Raw genomic sequence first — 20,827 nt, forward strand, 5'->3', positions numbered from 1 at the left:
ACATAATGAGGGGCTTGGATTAGACGGACAGGGAAGACCCGAATCCCCTACTGGAGAGATCAATAACCAGGAGACACAGCTATAACATGATTGGTAAACTTAGAAGGCCATTTGACCCCTTCAGCCTGCTCCAGCAGTCAAAATAATCATTGCTGATCATCAACTTGATACCCAGATTCCACCCTTCCTTGTCCTGTGATCCCTTTAGCCATTAGAGCTATATCTGTCTCCTTCTTTACCAATGATTTGGCTTCAACTGTTTTCTGTGGCAGTGAATTCCACAGGCACATCACTGTGTGAATAAATTTCTCCTTCTCTCACTCTTCAAAGGTTTATCCTGTATTCTTAAAGTATGATCCCTGGTACTGGACTCGCCTACCAATCAGGAACAATCTTCCTGAATGTAACATGTGTGATCCTGCTAGAATTCTATAGGGTTCTATAAGATCCTCATAACCACCGCCCCCCGCAACCATTTCATCTAAACTGCAATGAATACAATCCTAACCGAATCCCTCTCTCCTTATCTTCTCAATGAAGGACACTATTAAGGTTCCAAAAATATTGGGAACATGAGGACTAGTGAGAGCGAGGAACTGAAGGAAATCAGTATTAATGGCATTGGAGAAACTGATAGGATTAAAGGACAATAAATCCCCATGGCCTAACAATGTATGTCCCAGAGTACTTAAAGTGTCCTTTGAAATAATGGATGCACTAGTTGTCATCTTTCGAGATTCTATTGACTCTGGAGCAGTTCCTGTGGGATTGGAGGATCGCTAGTGTAACGGCACTATTTCAAAAAGGAGGTAGGCATTAAATTGGGAACTACAGAATGGTTAGCCTGACATCAATAATGGGGAAAATTATCAAAGATTTAGTAGCACACAACTTGGAAAACTGTCATAAGATCAGACAGAAATAGCATGGATTTACGAAAAGGTAATTACTTAACAAATGTATTGGGATTTTCTGAGGATGTAGCTGGATGAGACCATGAGGGAGAGGCAGTGGATGTAGCTTTCTTGGACTTTCAGAAGCCTTTCAGTAAGATCCCATGTGAGAGATTAGCATGTAAAGTTAAAGTTCATGGGATTGGGGTAGTATACTGCCATGGATAGAGAGCTGGTTGGCTGACAGGAAACAGTAGGAATAAACAAGTCTTTTTCCAAGTGGCAGGCAAGTGGTGTGCTTCAGGGATCAGTGCTTGGAGTGATTTTATGTTAATGGTTTAGATGAGGAAACTAGATATAATGTTCCAAGTTTACGTGCAACACAAAGCTGGTTGGGAGGGCAAGCTGTGAGGTGCATGCAGAGATGCTTCTGTGTGATTTGGCCAAGTTAAGTGAGTGGGCAAATGCATAGCAGAAACAGTATAATGTGGATAAATGTGACATTATTCACTTTGGCTAAAAATAGGAAGGCAGATTATTATTTGAATGGCAATAGATTGGGAAAGTGAGAGGTGTAACAAGACCTGGGTGTCCTTGTATGCCAATCGCTGGAAATAAGCATGCAGGTGCAGTCCATGGTTAAGAAGACAAATGGTGTGTTGATCTTTGCAGCGAGACAATGCGATTCCAGGAGGAGGTATGTCTTGCTGCAGTTTTGCAGGGCTTTGGTGAGACCGCACCTGGAATATTGTGTGCAGTTTTGGTCTCCTTATCTGAGGAAAGATGTTCTGGCTATGGAGTGAGTGCAATGAAGGTTTATCAGACAGATTCTTGGGATGGCAAGACTGACGTGTGACAAGATACTGGATCATTTAGGACTGTTTTCACTGGCGTTCAGAAGAATTGAAGGGGTTGGGGGATCTCATAGAAACCTGCAAAATTCTAATAAGATTAAACAAGGTAAATGCAGGAAGTATGTTCTCAATGACCTGGAAACCAAGGGTCACAGTCTAAGTAAGGATACAGGGTTGGCTCTTTAGGACTGTGATGAAGAGAAATTCTTTCACCGATAGTGTAGTGAGTCTGTGAAGTTCTCTGCCACAGAAAGCTGTTGAAGTCAAAACATTGAATATTTTCAAAACAGAGTTAGATACAGCTGTTGGGGCTAAAAGAATCAAAGAGTATGGGGAGAAAATGGGAATAGGATACTGAGTTGGATGATCAGCCATGATCCTATTGAATGACTGTGCAGTCTAGCAGGACTGATTGGCATACTACTGCTCCTATTTTATATTTTTTTAAAGGCTTGAGAATAGTTCTAGGGATGAGAAACATCAGCCATGAAGAAAAGAAGTTGGGACTGTTTTCCTTGGAATAGAGCATTCCAAAAGGAAATTTGATTCAAGTTTTCAAAATCATGAGAAGGCTGGACATATAGATATGGAGAACTGTGTTCTGGAGAAGAGTTATCTCACACTTGAAACATTAACGGTTTTTGTCTTGGAACAGACGCTGCCGGGCCTGCTGATTTTCTCCAGCATTTTCTGTTCTTATTGGGGAGCAACTGTTCCCTCAAAAGGATCAAGAATAAGAGCTTTCAGATTTAGGTAGGATTTACATTTAGATTTTTTTTATTGTCCTGTGTACTCTAGTACAGAAGTACAGAGTACAGTGAAAAGTGTATAATGTTGCCACACAGGGTACTGTCTTAGAAACAAGAACCTAGGTACAGAATCAGGAGAACAACGTAGAAAGAAAGAACAAAGTTAAGAATTACAGTAATTCTTAGTATTAGGTAGAAAATAAAGAAATAAAGCAAAGTCAAACATTTACAGCCTTTCAAAAGTGCTTAGCCACGCTGGGACTGCATTTCCTACAGGGGCTTAATCACTACCTCTTTGCCATGCTTACCCCACACAGCCCATTCCAGGAGTCATTGGATTTGAAGACATTTGCTGATGAAGTAAGTTTGATGGAGAAAAATAACTTTTGCATAGTGAGTGTTTCAGTTCTGGAATGAGAATAACCAAAAGTGTATTGGAGGAAAGTCCAGTGAAGGCATTCAGGAGGCCACTGGAAAATTATTAGAAATCTTATACCATGTTACAAGGAAAGGGCGAGAGTGTGGCACTAAGTCACGATGCTCGTTCAGGGTGCCAGTGCAGACATGATGGGCTGAATGGCTACCTGCTGCACCAGAACAACTCTGCATGGCCTTTCCTCAGAGCTGAGAATCTTGTTTTCCATAGCAGCACAACACAAATGTTATTACTTTGTGGCAGTTTCAAATGGTGCCCATACTTCGTTGTAGATTGCTTGACAATGAACAGGATGACAGAAACTGGCAGTTAGCACTAGGAAGATGGTTATTTACAGGTTTGGTGGAGTTGGATGGTTAGATGGGTAGGGGGCAGGAAAACTGTAAGAGCCACATGAATTGGCCAGTGCTTCATGGGAACAGTTGAAATCAGTGGTCCCCCAGCTCTTTGGCTGCTGATCATTTGGGTGAAGCAAAAGGCCGCATGGACCACATATTGATTCTAACCCCACCCCCAGCTATTACCTTGTCACAGGGAGCAAACTCCATCAGAATTATTTGGAACTTATCGAAGCTCTAAATATATCCAGGTTACCCTTAAATGTGTCAACGCTATTTGCTTCAACCATTGTCTGTGGTACCTTATCAGCTTTCTTTGCAGAAAGCAGTTTGTTTGCAATTTACTATTAGATCTTTTTGGTGATTATATTGGTTTACAGTCTCTTGTTATACACTTCCCCCACGAGGAAACATTCTCTGTATGTCCGGTAAATCCTTTCATCATTTTAAAAATCTGTCTTAGTCATTTCCCCAGTCTTCTGTTTTCTTGAAATGTATTGCCACACATTTCTGGGTCTTCCTTGTCAGTTTTCTTTGTACCTTTAGTTTTTTTTATAATATGGCAGCCAGAACTACTGCAATATTCTTGAGTGGTCTGACCAAGGTTCAGTATAGTAACTTTCAACTTTCATTCTTTAGAAATTAAACCTGTGCTTGGTCTGCCTTTTTTAATGGCCTTGTTAACATTTTGTTCAGTTTTTAGATTGAAGATCTTTGTTCCAGGTCTTTTTGTTCTTTCATCAGAACCAGCCCTGAAACATTGATTCTGTTTCTCTCCTCAGATGCTGTCAGATATGCTAAGCGTTTGAGCATTTTCAACATTTTCTGTTTCAGGTTCACATTTTACTTTGTGTGAATGGATCTAGATGTCTGTTTTCTTTAAGCTCACAAACCCCGTCAGGATCATTTCTCATTGTCATTCTCACTCCCAGGGTATACGAGATGGAGAAGCGACTAAAGACTCCAGAACTTTTCAAGTTTCCATATTTTGAGGCAATTTGTTGGTATGTGGCAAACAGCCTTCGGGAAACTCTAAAAGGTATGGGATGTAAATGAAGAGGAAAACACAGTTTAATTATTTCTTGTGATGCACCAAATGGTAGGAGGAAACTGTTCTTGTTATGAATCTGAGGAATTTTACTTTGCCATAGCTGTCACGTAACTTCCAAAACAAAGGGGGTGAATTTTAGAGAGGATGTGTTTGGCAACTGCTAGATACTTCTGCTTGAAGTTGACAATGTGAATACCTTTCTTAATTTATAAAGTTCATCCCTTTGAAACCAAATGAACTGTTTAGTTTTATTTGCAGGATGGTGAAGATTTATTAGAGTAGTGTTAAATTTAATGGTTGTGGTTGTACAGAATCTCTAAATTCAAGCTTCAGGTAGAGAAATGTGAGGTGATATGTTTTTGTGTGTTGAAAACTGAGATAATTACACACTTGTGACATATTAAAAGGAGCAGAGAGACTGAGTGAACAATGTGTAGAGCTGGATGAACACAGCAGGCCAAGCAGCATCAGAGGAGCAGGAAGACTGACGTTTCGGGTCTAGACCCTTCTTCAGAAATGGGGGAGGGGAAGTGGGTAATGAAATAAATAGGGAGAGAGGGAGAGGTGGATAGAAGATGGATAGAGGAGAAGATAGGTGGAGAGGAGACAGACAGGTTGAAGAGGTGGGGATGGAGCCAGTAAAGGTGAGTGTAGGTGGGGAGTTAGGGAGGAGATAGGTCAGTCCGGAGAGGGTGGACAGGTCAAGGGGGTGGGATGAGGTTAGTAGGTAGGAGATGGGGGTGGGGCTTTAGGTAGGAGGAAGGACAGGTTAGGGAGGCGGGGACAAGCTGGGCTGGTTTTGGGATGCGGTAGGGGGAGGGGAGATTTTGAAGCTTGTGAAGTCCACATTGATATCATTGGGCTGCAGGTTTCCCAAGTGGAATATGAGGTGCTGTTCCTGCAACCTTTGGGTGGCATCGTTGTGGCACTTCAGGAGGCCCAGGATGGACATGTCGTCTGAGGAATGGGAGGGGGAGTTGAAATGGTTCGCCACTGGAAGGTGCAGTTGTTTAGTGCGAATCGAGCGTAGGTGTTCTGCAAAGCGGTCCCCAAGCCTCCGCTTGGTTTCCCCGATGTAGAGGAGGCCACAACGGGAACAGCGGATACAGTATACCACATTAGCAGATGTACAGGTGAACATCTGCTTGATGTGGAAAGTCTTCTTGGGGCCTGGGATGGGGGTGAGGGGGGAGGTGTAGGGGCAGGTGTAGCACTTCCTGCGGTTGCAGGGGAAAGTGCCGGGTGTGGTGGGGCTGGAGGGGAGTGTGCAGCGGACAAGGGAGTCACGGAGAGAGTGGTCCCTCCGGAAAGCAGATATGGGTGGGGAGGGAAAAATGTCTTTGGTGGTGGGGTCGGATTGCAGATGGCAGCAGTGTCGGAGGATGATGCGTTGGATCCGGAGGTTGGTGGGGTGGTACGTGAGGATGAGGGGGATTCTGTTTTGGTTGTTATCGTGGGGAGGGGGTGTGAGGGATGAGTTGCGGGAAATGCGTGAGACACGGTCGAGGGCGTTCTCGACCACGGAGGGGGGGATGTTGTGGTCCTTGGGAAAACGAGGACATCTGAGATGTACGGGAGTGGAATGCCTCATCCTGGGAGCAGATGCGGCGGAGGCGAAGGAATTGGGAATAGGGGATGGCATTTTTACAAGAAGGTGGGTGGGAAGAGGTGTATTCTGGGTAGCTGTGGGAGTCGGTGGGCTTGAAATGGATATCGGTTTCCAGGTGGTTGCCAGAGATGAAAACAGAGAGGTCCAGGAAGGAGAGAGGGGTATCAGAGATGTCCAGGTGAACTTAAGGTTGGGGTGGAAGGTGTTGATGAAGTGTATGAACTGTTCGAGCTTCTCGTGGGAGCATGAGGCGGTGCCGATACGGTCATCAATGTAACGGAGGAAGAGGTGGGGTTTAGGGCCAGTGTAGCTACAGAAGAGGGATTGTTCCACGTAACCTGCAAAGAGGCAGGCAAAGCTTGGGCCCATGCGGATACCCATGGCCTCCCCCTTTGTCTGTAGGAAGTGGGAGGAATTGAAAGAGAAGTTGTTGAGGGTGAGGACGAGTTCGGCTAAGCGGATGAGGGTGTTAGTGGAGGGGGACTGGTTGGGCCTGCGGGAGATGAAGAAGCGGAGGGCCTTTAGGCCATCTGCATGGGGAATGCAGATGTATAGGGACTGGACGTCCATGGTAAAGATGAGGTGTTGGGGATTGGGAAATTGGAAGCTTTGGAGGAGGTGGAGGGCGTGGGTGGTGTCACGGACGTAGGTAGGGAGTTTCTGGACCAATGGGGAGAAAATGGAGTCGAGATAGGTGGAGATAAGTTTGGTGGGGCAGGAGCAGGCAGAGACAATGGGTCGACCAGGGCAGTCAAGTTTGTGGATTTTGGGAAGGGGATAGAAGCGGGCGGTGCGGGGTTGGGGAACGATGAGGTGGGAGGTCACCTGAGGTGATGAGGTTGTGGATGGTTTGGTGGTCGGGGTGGGGTCATGATCAAGGGGGCGGTAGGAGGAGGTGTCGGAGAGTTGGCGCCTGGCCTCGGCGATGTAGAGGTCAGTGCGCTATACTACAACTGCTCCTCCCTTGTCCGTGGGTTTTATGGTGAAGTTGGGATTGGAGCGGAGGGCTGCATGTTCTGTGGGGGAGAGGTTGGAGTGGGTGAGAGGGGTGGAAAGGTTGAGGCGATTGATGTCACGACGGCAGTTGGAGATGAAGAGGTCGAGGGAGGGTAGGAGGCCTTGGGGTGGTGTCCAGGAGGAGGGGGTGTGTTGGAGGCGGGAGAAGGGGTCAGTAGCGGGAGGGTTAGGCTCGCTATTAAAGAAGTAGAAGTTCAACATCCAAGCGTGAGCGGTATTTGTTGATGTTTGGGTGGAGGGGGACAAAGGTGAGCCCTTTACTGAGGACTGACTGTTCGTCCTCAGTAAGGGGGAGCTCTGGGGGGGATGGTGAAGACTCGGCAGGGCTGGGTGCTACTGTCTCCTCTGGAGCTGCTGGATGTGGAGGTGGTGGGCGGAGCGACGTCGGCATCAGTGGTGGGCGGAGTTGCGTCGGTGTCGGCAGTGGGCGGAGCAGGGTAGGCGGCGGCAGCAGCGGTGTCGGCAGGTGTGTCCTCAGTGTCTGTGGTGTTGGCCACGGAAATGGAGGCGGTGGCATCAGCAGTGGTGTCGATGGCGATCGCTGTCCCGGAAGTGGTGTACCCGGCGGCGGCGGATGTGATGTCATCCGTGGGTGCTCAGAAAGTGGCCGCATGGCCAATGGCGGCAGGCACATTGTGGGGAAGGTCCTGGGTAGGGTTGGGGATTTGGGGGGTGGTGGAAGCCAGTTTTGGGTGACAGGCACCAGTGAGTTTACCGTACTTATGGTTTTTAGTGTCCAATAAAGCTGAATAGAGTTGTGAGTTCAGGTTGTGGATCTTACGAAGAATAAAAAACAGGAGAGGTCCTTTGCAGATCTGGGAGAGAGAGGCTCTGAGCTGGGGTAGCCTTGATTGTAGTGCCAGGAGATGTCGGCGCATCGCTGCAAGTGTGTGTTTCCGGAGTCGCAGGGAGAAACGCTTCTGAAGGATCTCGATGTTCTGAATGTAGACATTGTCACGGTTGGGGCCAGAACACCTACGCTCGGTTTGCACTAAACAACTGCAGCTCCCAGTTGTGAACCATTTCAACTCCCCCTCCCGTTCCTCAGACGACATGTCCGTCCTGGGCCTCCTGCAGTGCCACCTGAAGGTTGCAGGAACAGCACCTCATATTCCACTTGGGAACCCTGCAGCCCAATGGTATCAATGTGGACTTCACAAGCTTCAAAATCTCCCCTCCCCTTACCACATCCCAAAACCAGCCCAGCTTGTCCCCGCCTCCCTAACCTGTCCTTCCTCCCACCTCAAGCCCCACCCCATCTCCTACCTACTCACCTCATCCCGCCCCCTTGACCTGTCCGTCCTCCCGGGACTGACCTATCTCCTCCCTACCTCCCCACCTACACTCACCTTTACTGGCTCCATCCCTGCCTCTTTGACCTGTCTGTCTCCTCTCCACCTGTCTTCTCCTCTATCCATCTTCTATCCGCCTCCCCCTCTCTCCCTATTTATTTCAGAAACCCCTTCCCCTCCCCCATTTCTGAAGAAGGGTCTAGGCCCGAAACGTCAGCCTTCCTGCTCCTCTGATGCTGCTTGGCCTGCTGTGTTCATCCAGCTCTACACCTTGTTATCTCAGATTCTCCAGCATCTGCAGTTTCTACTATCAGAGAGACTGAGTGGCTCAGATACAGAAATATTTAAAGGTAAGGAAACATCATGAGGCCTCTTTTTATGGGGCCCTAAATTCAATAAATTACGACCAGACACCACAGCATGGAGGGAGTGCTAAACCTATGTAATTTGACCATTGCTGAAACTTACATTTTGTTGAAACTTTTAGTCTTGCATTCCAGGCCACCATTGTAAAGGGGAGCAATGTTTTGTAACTTGCGAGAAGAGTGCGCTGATTTGTTTGCAAGGGGCCTTTGGTTGATGTGTTACCATGGAGAATGCACTCCTTAGAAGATGACTAACAACTAATTGCCAAGCTCTGTTTAAATTTAAACTGGGCACGTGGACTGATTGCTTCAGGCAACGCCTTGACTGATGAACTAAAAATGGCTATTACATTTTTTAGGTTGAAACAGCCACAACGTGTGTTCTTTCTGCAAAGACCAAGGCTCAGTGATTTAATATCCATAGTTTCCAGACTGGCAATCTTAAATTGGTTGTCGGCATAATACGTGGAACACTCTGGTTTATTAAACAAATATTGCTGAATCATGAAATCAGAACTGGTGACGGTCACTGGTTTTACTGGACCAAACATGAGTTGGTTGGGTGCAGTCAGTGCTTTGTTTGTTGCAAACAACAAAAGGGATGAGCTGTTTGATGTGATATATAGTCTTTGGAATGTGTAGCCTAAATATCTAACATCACATTAACACTGAATTTCAGATACCTCATTACTCATTTATGATAGACAGAATGTCATCTTGGTTTGATAGCACTTGTCAGTGTTTTTTTTTCTCATCCAGTATGAAAGGTTGTTGCTCTTGACATTGGTCTTGTGAATGTCCTGGTGAGTGCAAATTAAAAAGCTTTGATAAAATGTCTTTTTTTCAGTAATGTTCAAGGTCTCTACGATCAAATGACTATATCTGTATAAAACATTAGATAAGTCACAGTTTTGGGGATGTTGGCTTTGTGAGGACGTCAGCTCCTTGGAGAGGCTGTAGTAGTGATTCACAGAGATAATATTGGCTGAATAGGCTTTAGTCTTGACAGTTATCAAAATAATCTCTCTAATGGAATGGAGGAGGTTGAAGAAGAACCTGATCAAATGCAAACTGATTATATGGATTAAGGAAGGACTGTGTTATGGAGTGATTGGTTGGCTATTGTGTGAGTACTCCAACTCTTTTTTTTTTAAAAATTGATTATTTTTGTTTTTCAAATGATGTATTAGTAATAAATAAATAGTTTCCTTGTTTTATGGCTAAAAAACTAAATTTGAGTTCTTTTGATTCTGTGTTTAGAAATGCGGGAGGACAGTTGCCAACCGCAGGAATACCTAATAGAAGGAGTCAAGGCACTAATCCCTGCACTTAAATGCTGGATTCAGAAAGAGGTACAGTTTTAATAAAAATATCAACTAACTAGATAGATAAAGACAAAATAATGTGAATGCTGGATTTTCTGGTCAGGTCAAACAGCATCTGTGGACAGAGAAATTGAATGAATGATTCAGGTTGATGAATATCCATTAGGACTGCAGAACTTGTGGTAAGTTGGTAATCTTTGAGATCTATGAAAGGTACCAGAGAACTGGAAAGTGAATAAGATCCCTTCGCCCAAACAAGGATAGAAGGGAATGCTGATCCACAGGGTATCAGTTTAACATCCATGGTGGGTAAGGCTTTAAAAACGCCAAATAGGGTCAAAAGCAAATTAAAATACTTGAGGAGGACAGAAAACAGCGAGTCAGGTTAAATGTTTTTTCTGATTGGAGGCTGGTAGGCAGTGGTGTTTCCCAGTGCTGGAGCCAACACTTCCTTGGTACATGTCACTGTTTAAATGTGGAGTAAAATTTCAAAATTTGCCAATGGTACAAAATTTGGAAGTGGGGCCAACAATGAGGAGGATGCCCGCTGACTCTAACTCAAGGATAAGATAGTAAAATGTACATTCATGTAGAATTTAACAAAGCAAGTGTGAAGTAATGAACTTGGCAGAAGGGTTTGGGAAAACCAAAAAAATTTAGTATCGCAGTTCTAAAGTATGTAGGGGCAAGAGGTCAGGCTCATTAATAACTGTGTCTATCCCAGGTTATAGTCCAACAGGTATTTTTGAAAACACAAGCTTTTGGAGCGTAGCCCCTTTGTCAGGTGATGAAGGGGCTACGCTTTGAAAACTTGTGTTTTCAAAAAAAACTGTTGGACTATAACCTGGTGTCCATGTGATTTCTGACCTTATGCACCTCAGTTCAACACTTCCACATCTGTCTGTCCCTAGCTTCCTTTTTAAACTGTGGGCCACTTTTTAAACTGGCACCATTATTTGTAGTCTGAGAGTTTGGAAAATCATTAGCAGAACTTCTGTCATTTCTTCTTTTGCTTCCCTTAACAGCCTTGGATGTGTTTCGTCTGGGGTTGGCTCTGATCATTGTGCTCACTATTTCTGTAAGAGTAGTGCATTCATTAATGAACACTATTTTAAAATCCTCTTTTATATATATATATGTTTTGACTGTAGGGTTTGATTGAGCGCCCGAATGAAATTCCAGATCATATCAGACCAGGGCAGCTGATCAAAGAACTCAGTAAGGAAATTCGCTTTGTGGAGGTAAAAGCAGTAACACGTAAATTGACCTGTTGGAGCACTGATTGTATTTGCCACTGATGGTGTGAGTTTTATTTGTATGACTGGGCAGGAAGGACACAAGGCACTGGTTCTCTGAAAAGTCACCTGTTTTAGTACTCAGATGAAACTCTTAGCTTCAGGTAATATTGTAATTGAGATATAAGGTCAACCTTGTAAATCATCTCAAATAGTCCTATTTTGTAAAAGGTAGAAGCATTGCTCTAGCTGAGACTGAAGCCTGAATTCGTAGCCAAGTTCACTGAACTTGCCTGTAACAATTAGAAGAACAGGAACAGGCCACTCAACCTGTTGATCTGCTCTGCCATTTAATATGGACATGACTGATAGACCATTTCACTGCCTTTTACCCATATCCCCCGACTAACCCATTACACCATTGATAATCAAAATTTCATCAACCTTGACTTTAAATAAACTGAAAGACTGAGCATTTTTTAAGCCTGGTGGGGTAAATAATTCCAAAGGGTCACCAATGTTCTTAAAATAAGTCTCCTCATCTTGATCATAAATGGCATTCCCCTTATTTTTAAATTGTGTCCTGTGGTTCTAAAATCTCCAGCCTGGGAAGACCTCTCTCCTGCCCATCCCTTGTAGTTTTTTTTATAAGTTTCTATGAGATACAGCTCCTATCTCATACCTCTTTATCTGTTACTTTAGATTTCAAGAAGGCATTCAATAAATACACTACATCTATCAGTTTCCCTTTATCAATTTAGCTTGTTGTATCTTCAAAGAACTCCAGCAAATTTGGCAAACATTAAGCCCCATTTTTAAAAAACAAAACCATGTTGACTGTTTGATTATGTTAAGCTTTTTTAAAAGATTCTTAAATGTTTTTAAAATATTTCTTCCTTAATAATGGGCTCCAGTATTTTCCCAAACACAGGTGTTGGACTACCTAGTTTTATGCTTTCTGTCTCCCTCAGTCTTGATTGGAAGTATCATGTTAGCAGTTTTCCAATCTGCTGGAATTCTCCCAAAATAAGAGGAACAAAAGAAAGCCATGCAATGATATCATGTCTGATCTGACAACCCTCACTTCACTTTCCTGCCTTTTCCCCATAACTCACGATTCCCTTACTGATTAAAACTCTGCCTGTCTCAGCCTTGAATGTACTTGACGACCTAGCCTCGACTGCGGTAAACAATTCCACAGATTCACTATCCTCTGAGAGAAGAAATTCCTGCTCATTTCTGTCTTAAATGTGCAAATCCTTATTTAGAGATAATGCCATCTGGCTCAGGACTCTTCCCTGAAGGGGGGAAACATTCCCTCTGCCTCGACCCTGTAATGTCCCCTAAGAATCTTGTCTGTTTCAATAATGTTGTGCCTCATTCTTCTAAACGCCAATGAGTGCAGGCCCTACATACTCAGCCTTTCCCCTCAAAACAGTCCCTCCATACCTGGTATCAGTCTTGTGAGCCTTCTCTGCACTGCCTTCAATGCTAGTATATCTTTCCTTAGATCAGGGTCCATAGCACTTCACGGAATTTCAGTTGTAGCCTGACTCGTACATTTGATAATTTTAGTAAAACCTCCCTACTTTTATTCTCCATTCTCTTGAAATAAGGGCCAACATTCCATATGCCTTCCCTATTATCAGCTAAACTTGGATACCAGTTTATTTTTTGTGACTCACAGATGAGAAATCTCACATCTCATTGATCTGTAGCTTTCTGCAGTCTTTCTCCATTTCAAATAAAATTCAGCTCCTCTGTTCTTCCTGTCAAAGCGCAAAACCTCCCATTCCCCATTTTATATTCATCAGCCAAGTTTTTGCCTATTTGCTTAACCTGTCTATATCTGTCTGCAGACTCTCTGCCATCCTGACCACCTCTTTCCAACCTATTTTTGTGTTACCAGTTATGGAATATTTTGTCCTAACAACTCTGCTATTTCTATAGAAATGTTCTTTTAAAACCCTTGGATGCAGGCCATCAAGTCTTGGCAACTGCCCTTTTTCCTGAGCATTATGAAAGATCTGCTTAAATATCTGCCACTGTGCATCTACTGACTTTCCCCTTAGTTTAATTTTCCAGACTGTAGATGACTACTAACCATGAAGCCAAAATCAGTGTAGAGATTTATTTGGATGATTTTTGTGCCATTGTGTTCTCTGTGTAGGGAACTCCTTTGTATAAAACTTCTGCATTTGTTTCTGCAGGAGATGAACACAGGAAATAAACCCATAAAGTCTCAGGGAATCATGGCCACGGTGCCAGCTGCACGGGTCACTCAGGACAAGAGTTCCTCCTTCACTGTAAGCCCAAGCAAGAGGAAATGCAGGAGGCTAAGAGATCCCTCAAACAGGATACACTCTGACCTGGACATTCTGGAGCTCCATACACGAGCTGTTTTGAAGAAGATGGAGATGGCTCAGTGGGGTGAGGTGGGTGGCGTACACTCCGCACCTAATCTTTAAAATAGTGCAATGAATTCCCCTCCCAATGTATCTATGAATGTGTTTCATTAACAGGACGATATGTCTGGTTCCACGTTGAGAGTAAAGATCAGCAAATCCTCATCACCGTCTTCAACAGGAATTGAGAAAGGCCCCAGTGACAATAACTTAGAATTGGTGCTTTCAAAAGGAAGGATTATTAGGTATGTGCCAAGATGAAGAATGTTGTGCGTATTAAAAGAGCTTGCATTGGAAATAGTCCCACTTCTTCATCGATCCTCCCCATGTCCCACTTCCTGTGGACCCCTAGAAGCATTGGATCCAAGGCACGGCACCTTGCGGGAGTTCTGGAGGTCTGAAGCACTGACAATTTTTATATCAGCGCCAGCTCTATTCTTGATCAGTTCACCCTAAATTCACCAACTTCTCTTCTTGTAATCTTGTATTCTACACTGCTTCTAATCTTTGTCCAAAACAGATTTATTGGTCTCCTACTTCAGCCACTCTTCGTGGCACATATCCCAAACTGCAATAGTCCTTTGTGTTTGGGAAAATTCACTCAATGTCTCTCCCTAGCTCCTCATTTTGTGAAAATTGAAATCCCTTGCCATTGACAGTGCTTAAAAGTGCTTTCAAACACATTGTTTTAAAAAGGTCAATTAAATCTCCTCTTGGGCTGATCAGTCCTAATATGCCAAATCTTATTTCCTTCCAGTTTGAATATTGGAAGAGGTTTGAAACGTTTCTACCTTTTTGCCTGGCCATCCTGCGCCATGCATTGCCTTGCACAGGCAACCTCGGCTGGGTGCTGGTCCTGACATACCCATAAATCTCGAAGGGAAGCCAAAAGTGGCCCTCCCTGAGTCCCACTCTGCAGCAGCATGTCCATAGAACATGATCAAGGAAGCAATGGATGGCCAATTCCCATCTTGTGTTATATTTCAGGGAATCTTCTGCTTTGCCTCTTCCTAACCCTGTAAATGCATGCGTACTTACAAGTACACACTCTGGTGTGTGCATGCACTTTATAATTCAGAAAATCTTCCCACTCACTGTAATAATCTGTTGAACCTTTTGTTTTTAAAACCCTTCAGTCATAACAGGGACGAGTTGGAGTTCGATCAATGCAGTACAGACAGTGAAGCTGAAGTAGAGGAGCAGTCAGATGACCGGTGCAATATGCTGCATGAAGCAGATAGCTCTGATTGGGAGGACGAGAAACTAGAATCTCAAAATCCACCCAACAGTAAGTCTGGAGGCTTGCTAAGATACTGTAGTGCGTCTTGTCGAGCATGGATGCGGTGGCTATCAAGTAAGCTTTGTCCTGGATGGGGTTGAGTTTTTTGTGTTGTTGGAGCTGTACTTATCCAGAGAAGTGGAGAGTATTCCATCAACTCCTGATTTGTCTGGATAGTACACAAAACAATACTTTTCGCTGTATCTCAGTATATGTGACAATAATAAATCAAATCAAAGTCCACCTGCTGTTGGTTGACCCACAATGCCTTGAGGAAGGGAATTTCAGGATCTTAACCCAGTAATAATGAAGGAATGGCGGTATGTTTTCAAGTCAGGATAGTGAATGGCTTGGAGGAGAATTTGGAGGTGGTGATATTCCCATGTGTCTGCTGCCCTTGTCTTTCTTGATGGAAGTGGTTGTGGGTTTGGAAGGTGCTGTCTAAAGATCTTTGGTGAATTTCTGCAATGCATCTGCTGTTGAGCATCAGTGGTGGAGGGAATGAATACTTGTGAATGTGATGCTAAACAAGTGGGTTGGTTTTTCCTGGATGGTGTCAAGCTTCTTGAGTTGGAATTGCGCTGATCCAGGCAGATGGGCAGTATTCCATCACACTTCTGACTTGTATTTTGCAGATGGTGGAGGGGCTTTGGGGAATCAAGAAGTGAGTTAGTTGCCGCAGTATTCCAAGCCAATGACCTGATTTTGTAACCACTGTGTTTGTGTGGTGAGCCCAGTTGAACTCCTGGTCAGTGATAATTCCCAGAATGTTGGTAGCAGGGGATTCAGTGATGGTAACACCATTGAATGTCAAGGGTAGTGATTAGATTGTCTCCAACTGGAGACAATCATTGCCTAGCAATTGTGTGACACAAATATTACTTGCCATTTGTCAGTCCAAACCTGGGTAATATCCACTTTTGTGGCATTTTAACATGGATTGCTTCAGTATCAGAGGAGTCGTGAATGGTGTGAACACTGCACAATTATCAGCAAACGTCTCCATGTCTGAGCTTATGATGGAGAGTAGCTTATTGATGAAGTAGCTGAAGATGGTTGGGCCTAGGATGCTACCCTGAGGAACTCCTGCAGACATGTCCTCTAAGCTTATATACTCCAAGCCAGGCAATATCTTGATGATCTTCTTTTGTACCATCTTCAAAGCCTTCACATCCTTTCTATAGAGTGGCAACCAGAACTGTGCTCAATACTCCAAATGTGGCCTAATTAATGTCTTGCACACCATGACTTGCCAACTTTTATTCTTAATCCCATGCCTGATGAAAGCAAATATGCTGTAGACCTTCTTTACCACCTTATTAACTTGTATTCCTGTATTCAGGACTTACACCCTAAGATCCCTCTGTATATCAGTACTCCTAAGGCTCCTGCTATTTACACTTTGCTCGTGCAGTTGACCTCCCAAAATGCTGTAACAGAGGTGTGCTGGAGCCTCAACTTCTTAGAATTTTTGTAAATGATTTTGGTGAAGAAACTGAAGGTATGGTGCTGAATTTGCTGATCGATGTAAAGATGAATGGGAAAGTAAGTTGTGAAGAAGGCACAGGAAATTACAAAGAGGTTTTGATAGATGAATTGAGTGAGCAAAAATCTGGCGTATGAAATGTAATGACAAAGGATTGTGTAATCTGTGCTCGCAAACACACAACACTGTGTCTGACGTTGGATGTGATTCTGCAGTAGGACAATGTTTGCAGGGTTATCCTCTGTGCAAAAAAAACGTTGCACTGACAACCAATTTAGGATTGTCAGTCAGCCCTCAGTGTGGTGCACTTGGATGTACTCAACATTGTGTATATAAATGTGCAGGGCCCTGTTCTGATCAGACGAAATGTACACACGTTACGCCTGTTGAACTCAACAAAACAGGAGACAGTCATTTATGCTTCATTGGTCAGGGAATTGCCTTGAGAAAACTGCCTGCTTGGTGAAGATTTGGACAAAGCTTTGTATTCTCCATGGGTAACACCTCTACCAGTCTGCTTGACAACAAATCATCACTGTCCTGTCATGAACAGCTTGTACAATTTAGATTTCAGCAGTACTCTAGTTCTGTATCACCCAACAACTACTTAAGGACACCGAAAGAACTGCGGGTGCTGTAAATCAGGAACAAAAACGCAAGTTGCTGGAAAAGCTCAGCAGGTCTGGTAGCATCTATGAAGAAAAAATGAGAGTTAACGTTTTGGGTCCAGTGACCTTTCTTCAGACAGGGAAGAGTTCCTCTGAGGAAAGGCCACCAGACCCGAAATGTTAACTCTGATATTTTTCTTCAATGCTGCCAGACCTGCTGAGCTTTTCCAGCAACTTCTGTTCTTGTACTTAAGGATACCTTTAGTGCTGGTGTCTCATGGGTACATGGAATGGACTCCTCATGTAATAATGGAAGCAGAAACCCTGGATCATTGGAGGACCAAGTATATACTAGAAGCAGGGTAATGTTGTGATGGACTTAGGATGTGATTTGTTGAGCAGCTGATGAGTCATTTCAAAAGGACCTTGACATTCCACCTCTGTTTAGTCTTGGTGCTGCTGATGTCCAAGATTTATTAATCTGTTCATTGTCAAGGTTCACATGCAATGAATGATCACCTATATCATCATCTTTCTAGCTTGGAGGATGAAAGGAAAGACACTTAATTGGGAGGATCCACTCCAGGGACTTCCTGAACAAATGCAACAGATGGTTCACGCACTGAGCTGCAGGTCTTGGCCATCGATCTAGTTGAGGAAATGGTGGAAACTGCCCTCAACTTCTGGCAAAAGGATGTTGACCCAAAACATTAACTCTTTTCTCGCTCTCCACACCAATTACCTGGTGCTTCTGAATATTTCTGGCATTTTTTCTTTTCACAGAATTCTTATTTGCAGAAGAAGGCCATTCAGCAAATCATCTCTACACCATTGTACCTCCGTTCCTATTAGAAGCATAGATCGGGCTATACAGAAGGATGGCATTCTGCTCATCATATCAATGCCGGCACTTTTTGAAAGGGAATCCAGTTAGTACCACTCTTTCCCTTTTGTCCCTGTGATTGCTTTTTCAGTTATTTATCCAAGGCTACAACTGGATCTGTATTCAAAGTAAATGTGTCAAAATCTTTGTTCTTTATGTCACCTCTGATTCCTCCATCAGTCACCTTAAATCTGAATATCATCCTTCCAGCTATTGAAAACAGTTTCGCTTTCCTAACCATCTTCATGATTTCAAACATTTCTACCAAAATTCCTCTTGCTTTCTCTGCTCCAACTTCTCTGCTCCAACAAGAACAATCCTGACTTCTCCATTCTGTCCATATTCCTGTAATCACTCATCCCTGGAATTGTTCTAGTAAATTTCTGCTTTACTGTCTCTAGAAGTCTTTCATACCTTTCTTAAAATGTGGTGCCCAGAATTAGACAAAACTAGTGTTTGTTTGAAAGAGGTTTAGCATAGTATCCTAGCTTTTATATTGTAGTATCTCTATTTATAAAAGTTCATTGTTTTGTTAACCTTTCCCGCCACTTTCAAAGAATTGTGGTTAAGCACCACCTCCTGCCCCATCTTTCTCCTTTATATGCTGTATTCTTAGGGTTAAGAGTCTTTGGAATTTCCTTCCTAAAAGGCAGTGGATGCAGAATATTTTAAAAATCTATTTGAGGTAGAGGTTGATAGATTCGCAATTACAGAGGAGATGAAAGGTTATCAGGTGTATGTAGAATATAGAGTTGAGGTTAAAATCAGCTCAGCCATGACCTTATTGAGTGGCAGACCAGGCACGAGGGGCCAATTGACCTACTGTTTCCTTGCTCGTTTTTTCATGTGCTAAATGGTAGCCTTTCTCATTCTCCCCATCAAAACCACACCTGGCCATGTTGAATTTCATCTGCAATGTGTCTAGTTGTTTAACTAGCCTATCTTCATCCTCTTGAAATTAATTTTCTTTCCTCATTGTTTAGTATGCATCCAGATTTCCTGCCATCTTGCCAGTTTTAAAATTGTGCCCTATATCTGCCCGCTGTGAAAACAATAAGCGTTATAGGCCTGTGTTCTCTGGCAGAGATTCAGGTCCATTGACAGCATCTTCCACACCCACAAATTTTACAGCTGTAAGAATAAGGGCAATACATGAAAATCCTCCTCCATGTCTTTGTGTTATTTTGGAGCTATGATTTCTGTTACTGGGTCAGAATCTAGAACTCCCTCCCTAACAGCATATTGGATGTCCCTGTACAACATGGATTGCAGCAGTTCAAGAAGGCAGCCCACTACCATCTCTTCGGCAATAACTGCTGGACTTGCCATCAACACACTAGTCTCAAGAACTACAGATAACACTGGTTGTCACAGCATGTGTGAGAATAGGGACGAAAGAAATCTGTTTGGTTTGTTACACCATACAATTAGATCATTGCTGAATAATACCTTCAATCTACTGTTCTGACTTCAGTCCATATCTTTTGATATGCATACCCAACAAAAATCAATCCTTCTCAGTTAGTCTGCTTTTCTTTGCAGGTCTTTTTGAAAGTATGAAAACTGAACTTGGAGATGGAATATCCAAATCTTCTGACCCCTCTGACTCTGATGTCGAGATGAAATACAGCCTGCAGGTATCTGCTCTAATCCTCTGTCTATTCAGGTACTGCTAGATTGTGATCTGAGACAGTGCCACTACTTACCTAATTCTTTAAACTGCCAGTTTAGCCACTCTGCTGGTTTGGCAACCTACTGTGGTATTTGTTGATGCTGGATGGTTTGGGACTAGAGCAGTGTCCTTTACCACTGTCTGCAGTAAAACATGACATTGAATTATACGGAATATATGGTACAGAAACAGGTCCTCCGCTCAACCAGTCCCTGTTGCTGTTGACTGTAGTCTTCTCTAATAATCAGCAGTCCGCTATTCCCTCTCTCTCTAATGTTCTTGTCTAGCTTCACTTAAATATTATTCACCTCAACTACCTCCGGTGAGAGCAAATTTCATGTTCTCATCTATCCTCTGGAGAAAAAAGTTTCTGCCAAATTCACCATTGGATTTCTTGGTACTTACCTTGCATTGAAATGTCCACCAAACTTTCCCCACAAGTGGAAACATTTTCTGTGCCCTTGCCTTCAAAACATTGAAGATTTTTGAAAGCATCTATTAAATCACAGCTCAGCAATTTGTTGCCAAAATTAAAAAGGACACAGCTTCTCCATCCATCCCTGATGATTTTAAATTTGCAGTTTTCTATCATCCACATCAGTCTGTTTTGTATCTTTTCCAGTGCCTCAGTGTCCTTCTACATTATGGCGACCAGAATTTCATGCAGTACCCAAGTGTGGCCTAAAAAAAAATTGACATAAATTTAGCTGCTCTAAACTTTTTAACCCTGTCATTTCTGGTCCCTTGGTCAGTGTGAGGTTTTCTGTCTAATTCCGTTTATCAGTCTTTATCGTGGTTTGATGCAACTGTGTGGCTTGCTAGGTTATTTTCGAGAGCACTTGAGAGTTAGCCACATTTACTGTGAATCTGGAGTTGCCTGCAGGTCACATCAGGCAAAGACGTCTAATTTTCAATCGCTAAAGAGTACAAGTGAACCAGATAGGTTTTTATGATAATCTATGATGGCCACCTTCACTGATACTGTAACAACTAACTTTCACATTCAGATTTTATTAATTGAATTTAAATCTACCAGCTGCTGTGGTGGGATTTGAACCTATGTCCTCAGAGCAGTAGCTTGGGCCTCTAGTCCAGCGATATGATCACTTCATCGCTGTCTCCATTTAAAACACTTGTGAAATTAAGCTTTGGTAATCTTGTCAAATTTTGCTTGTTAAGACTCCTGTGATGCACTGTGCTATGTTTTAGCATTGTAAAGGTGGAATATAAATACAAACTACTATAAGTAAAAGCTAATTTGTCAACTTGGCACAGTCTAAGGACATGCAATTCTTTGTCACTTCTACAATTAATATTGTTTTGTTACTAC

At 43.3% G+C, this 20,827-nt stretch overlaps 1 protein-coding gene across 1 annotated transcript in view; it reads left to right on the forward strand.

Annotated features, from left to right (window-relative positions):
• The window catches only part of LOC109918863 (lysine-specific demethylase 7B), a 58,147-nt gene that overhangs the window by 18,103 nt on the left and 19,217 nt on the right, over positions 1-20,827 (forward strand). Inside the window, exons 9-15 of the mRNA XM_020518815.2 lie at positions 4,203-4,309; positions 9,865-9,956; positions 11,081-11,170; positions 13,375-13,599; positions 13,687-13,814; positions 14,706-14,857; positions 19,368-19,462. Coding sequence (XP_020374404.2) covers positions 4,203-4,309; positions 9,865-9,956; positions 11,081-11,170; positions 13,375-13,599; positions 13,687-13,814; positions 14,706-14,857; positions 19,368-19,462 — 889 coding nt within the window. The remainder of the gene's footprint in view (positions 1-4,202; positions 4,310-9,864; positions 9,957-11,080; positions 11,171-13,374; positions 13,600-13,686; positions 13,815-14,705; positions 14,858-19,367; positions 19,463-20,827) is intronic.

The sequence above is a fragment of the Rhincodon typus genome, chromosome 18 (genome assembly GCF_021869965.1).
Source record: "Rhincodon typus isolate 14 chromosome 18, sRhiTyp1.1, whole genome shotgun sequence".
NCBI classification, from domain to species: Eukaryota; Metazoa; Chordata; class Chondrichthyes; order Orectolobiformes; family Rhincodontidae; genus Rhincodon; species Rhincodon typus.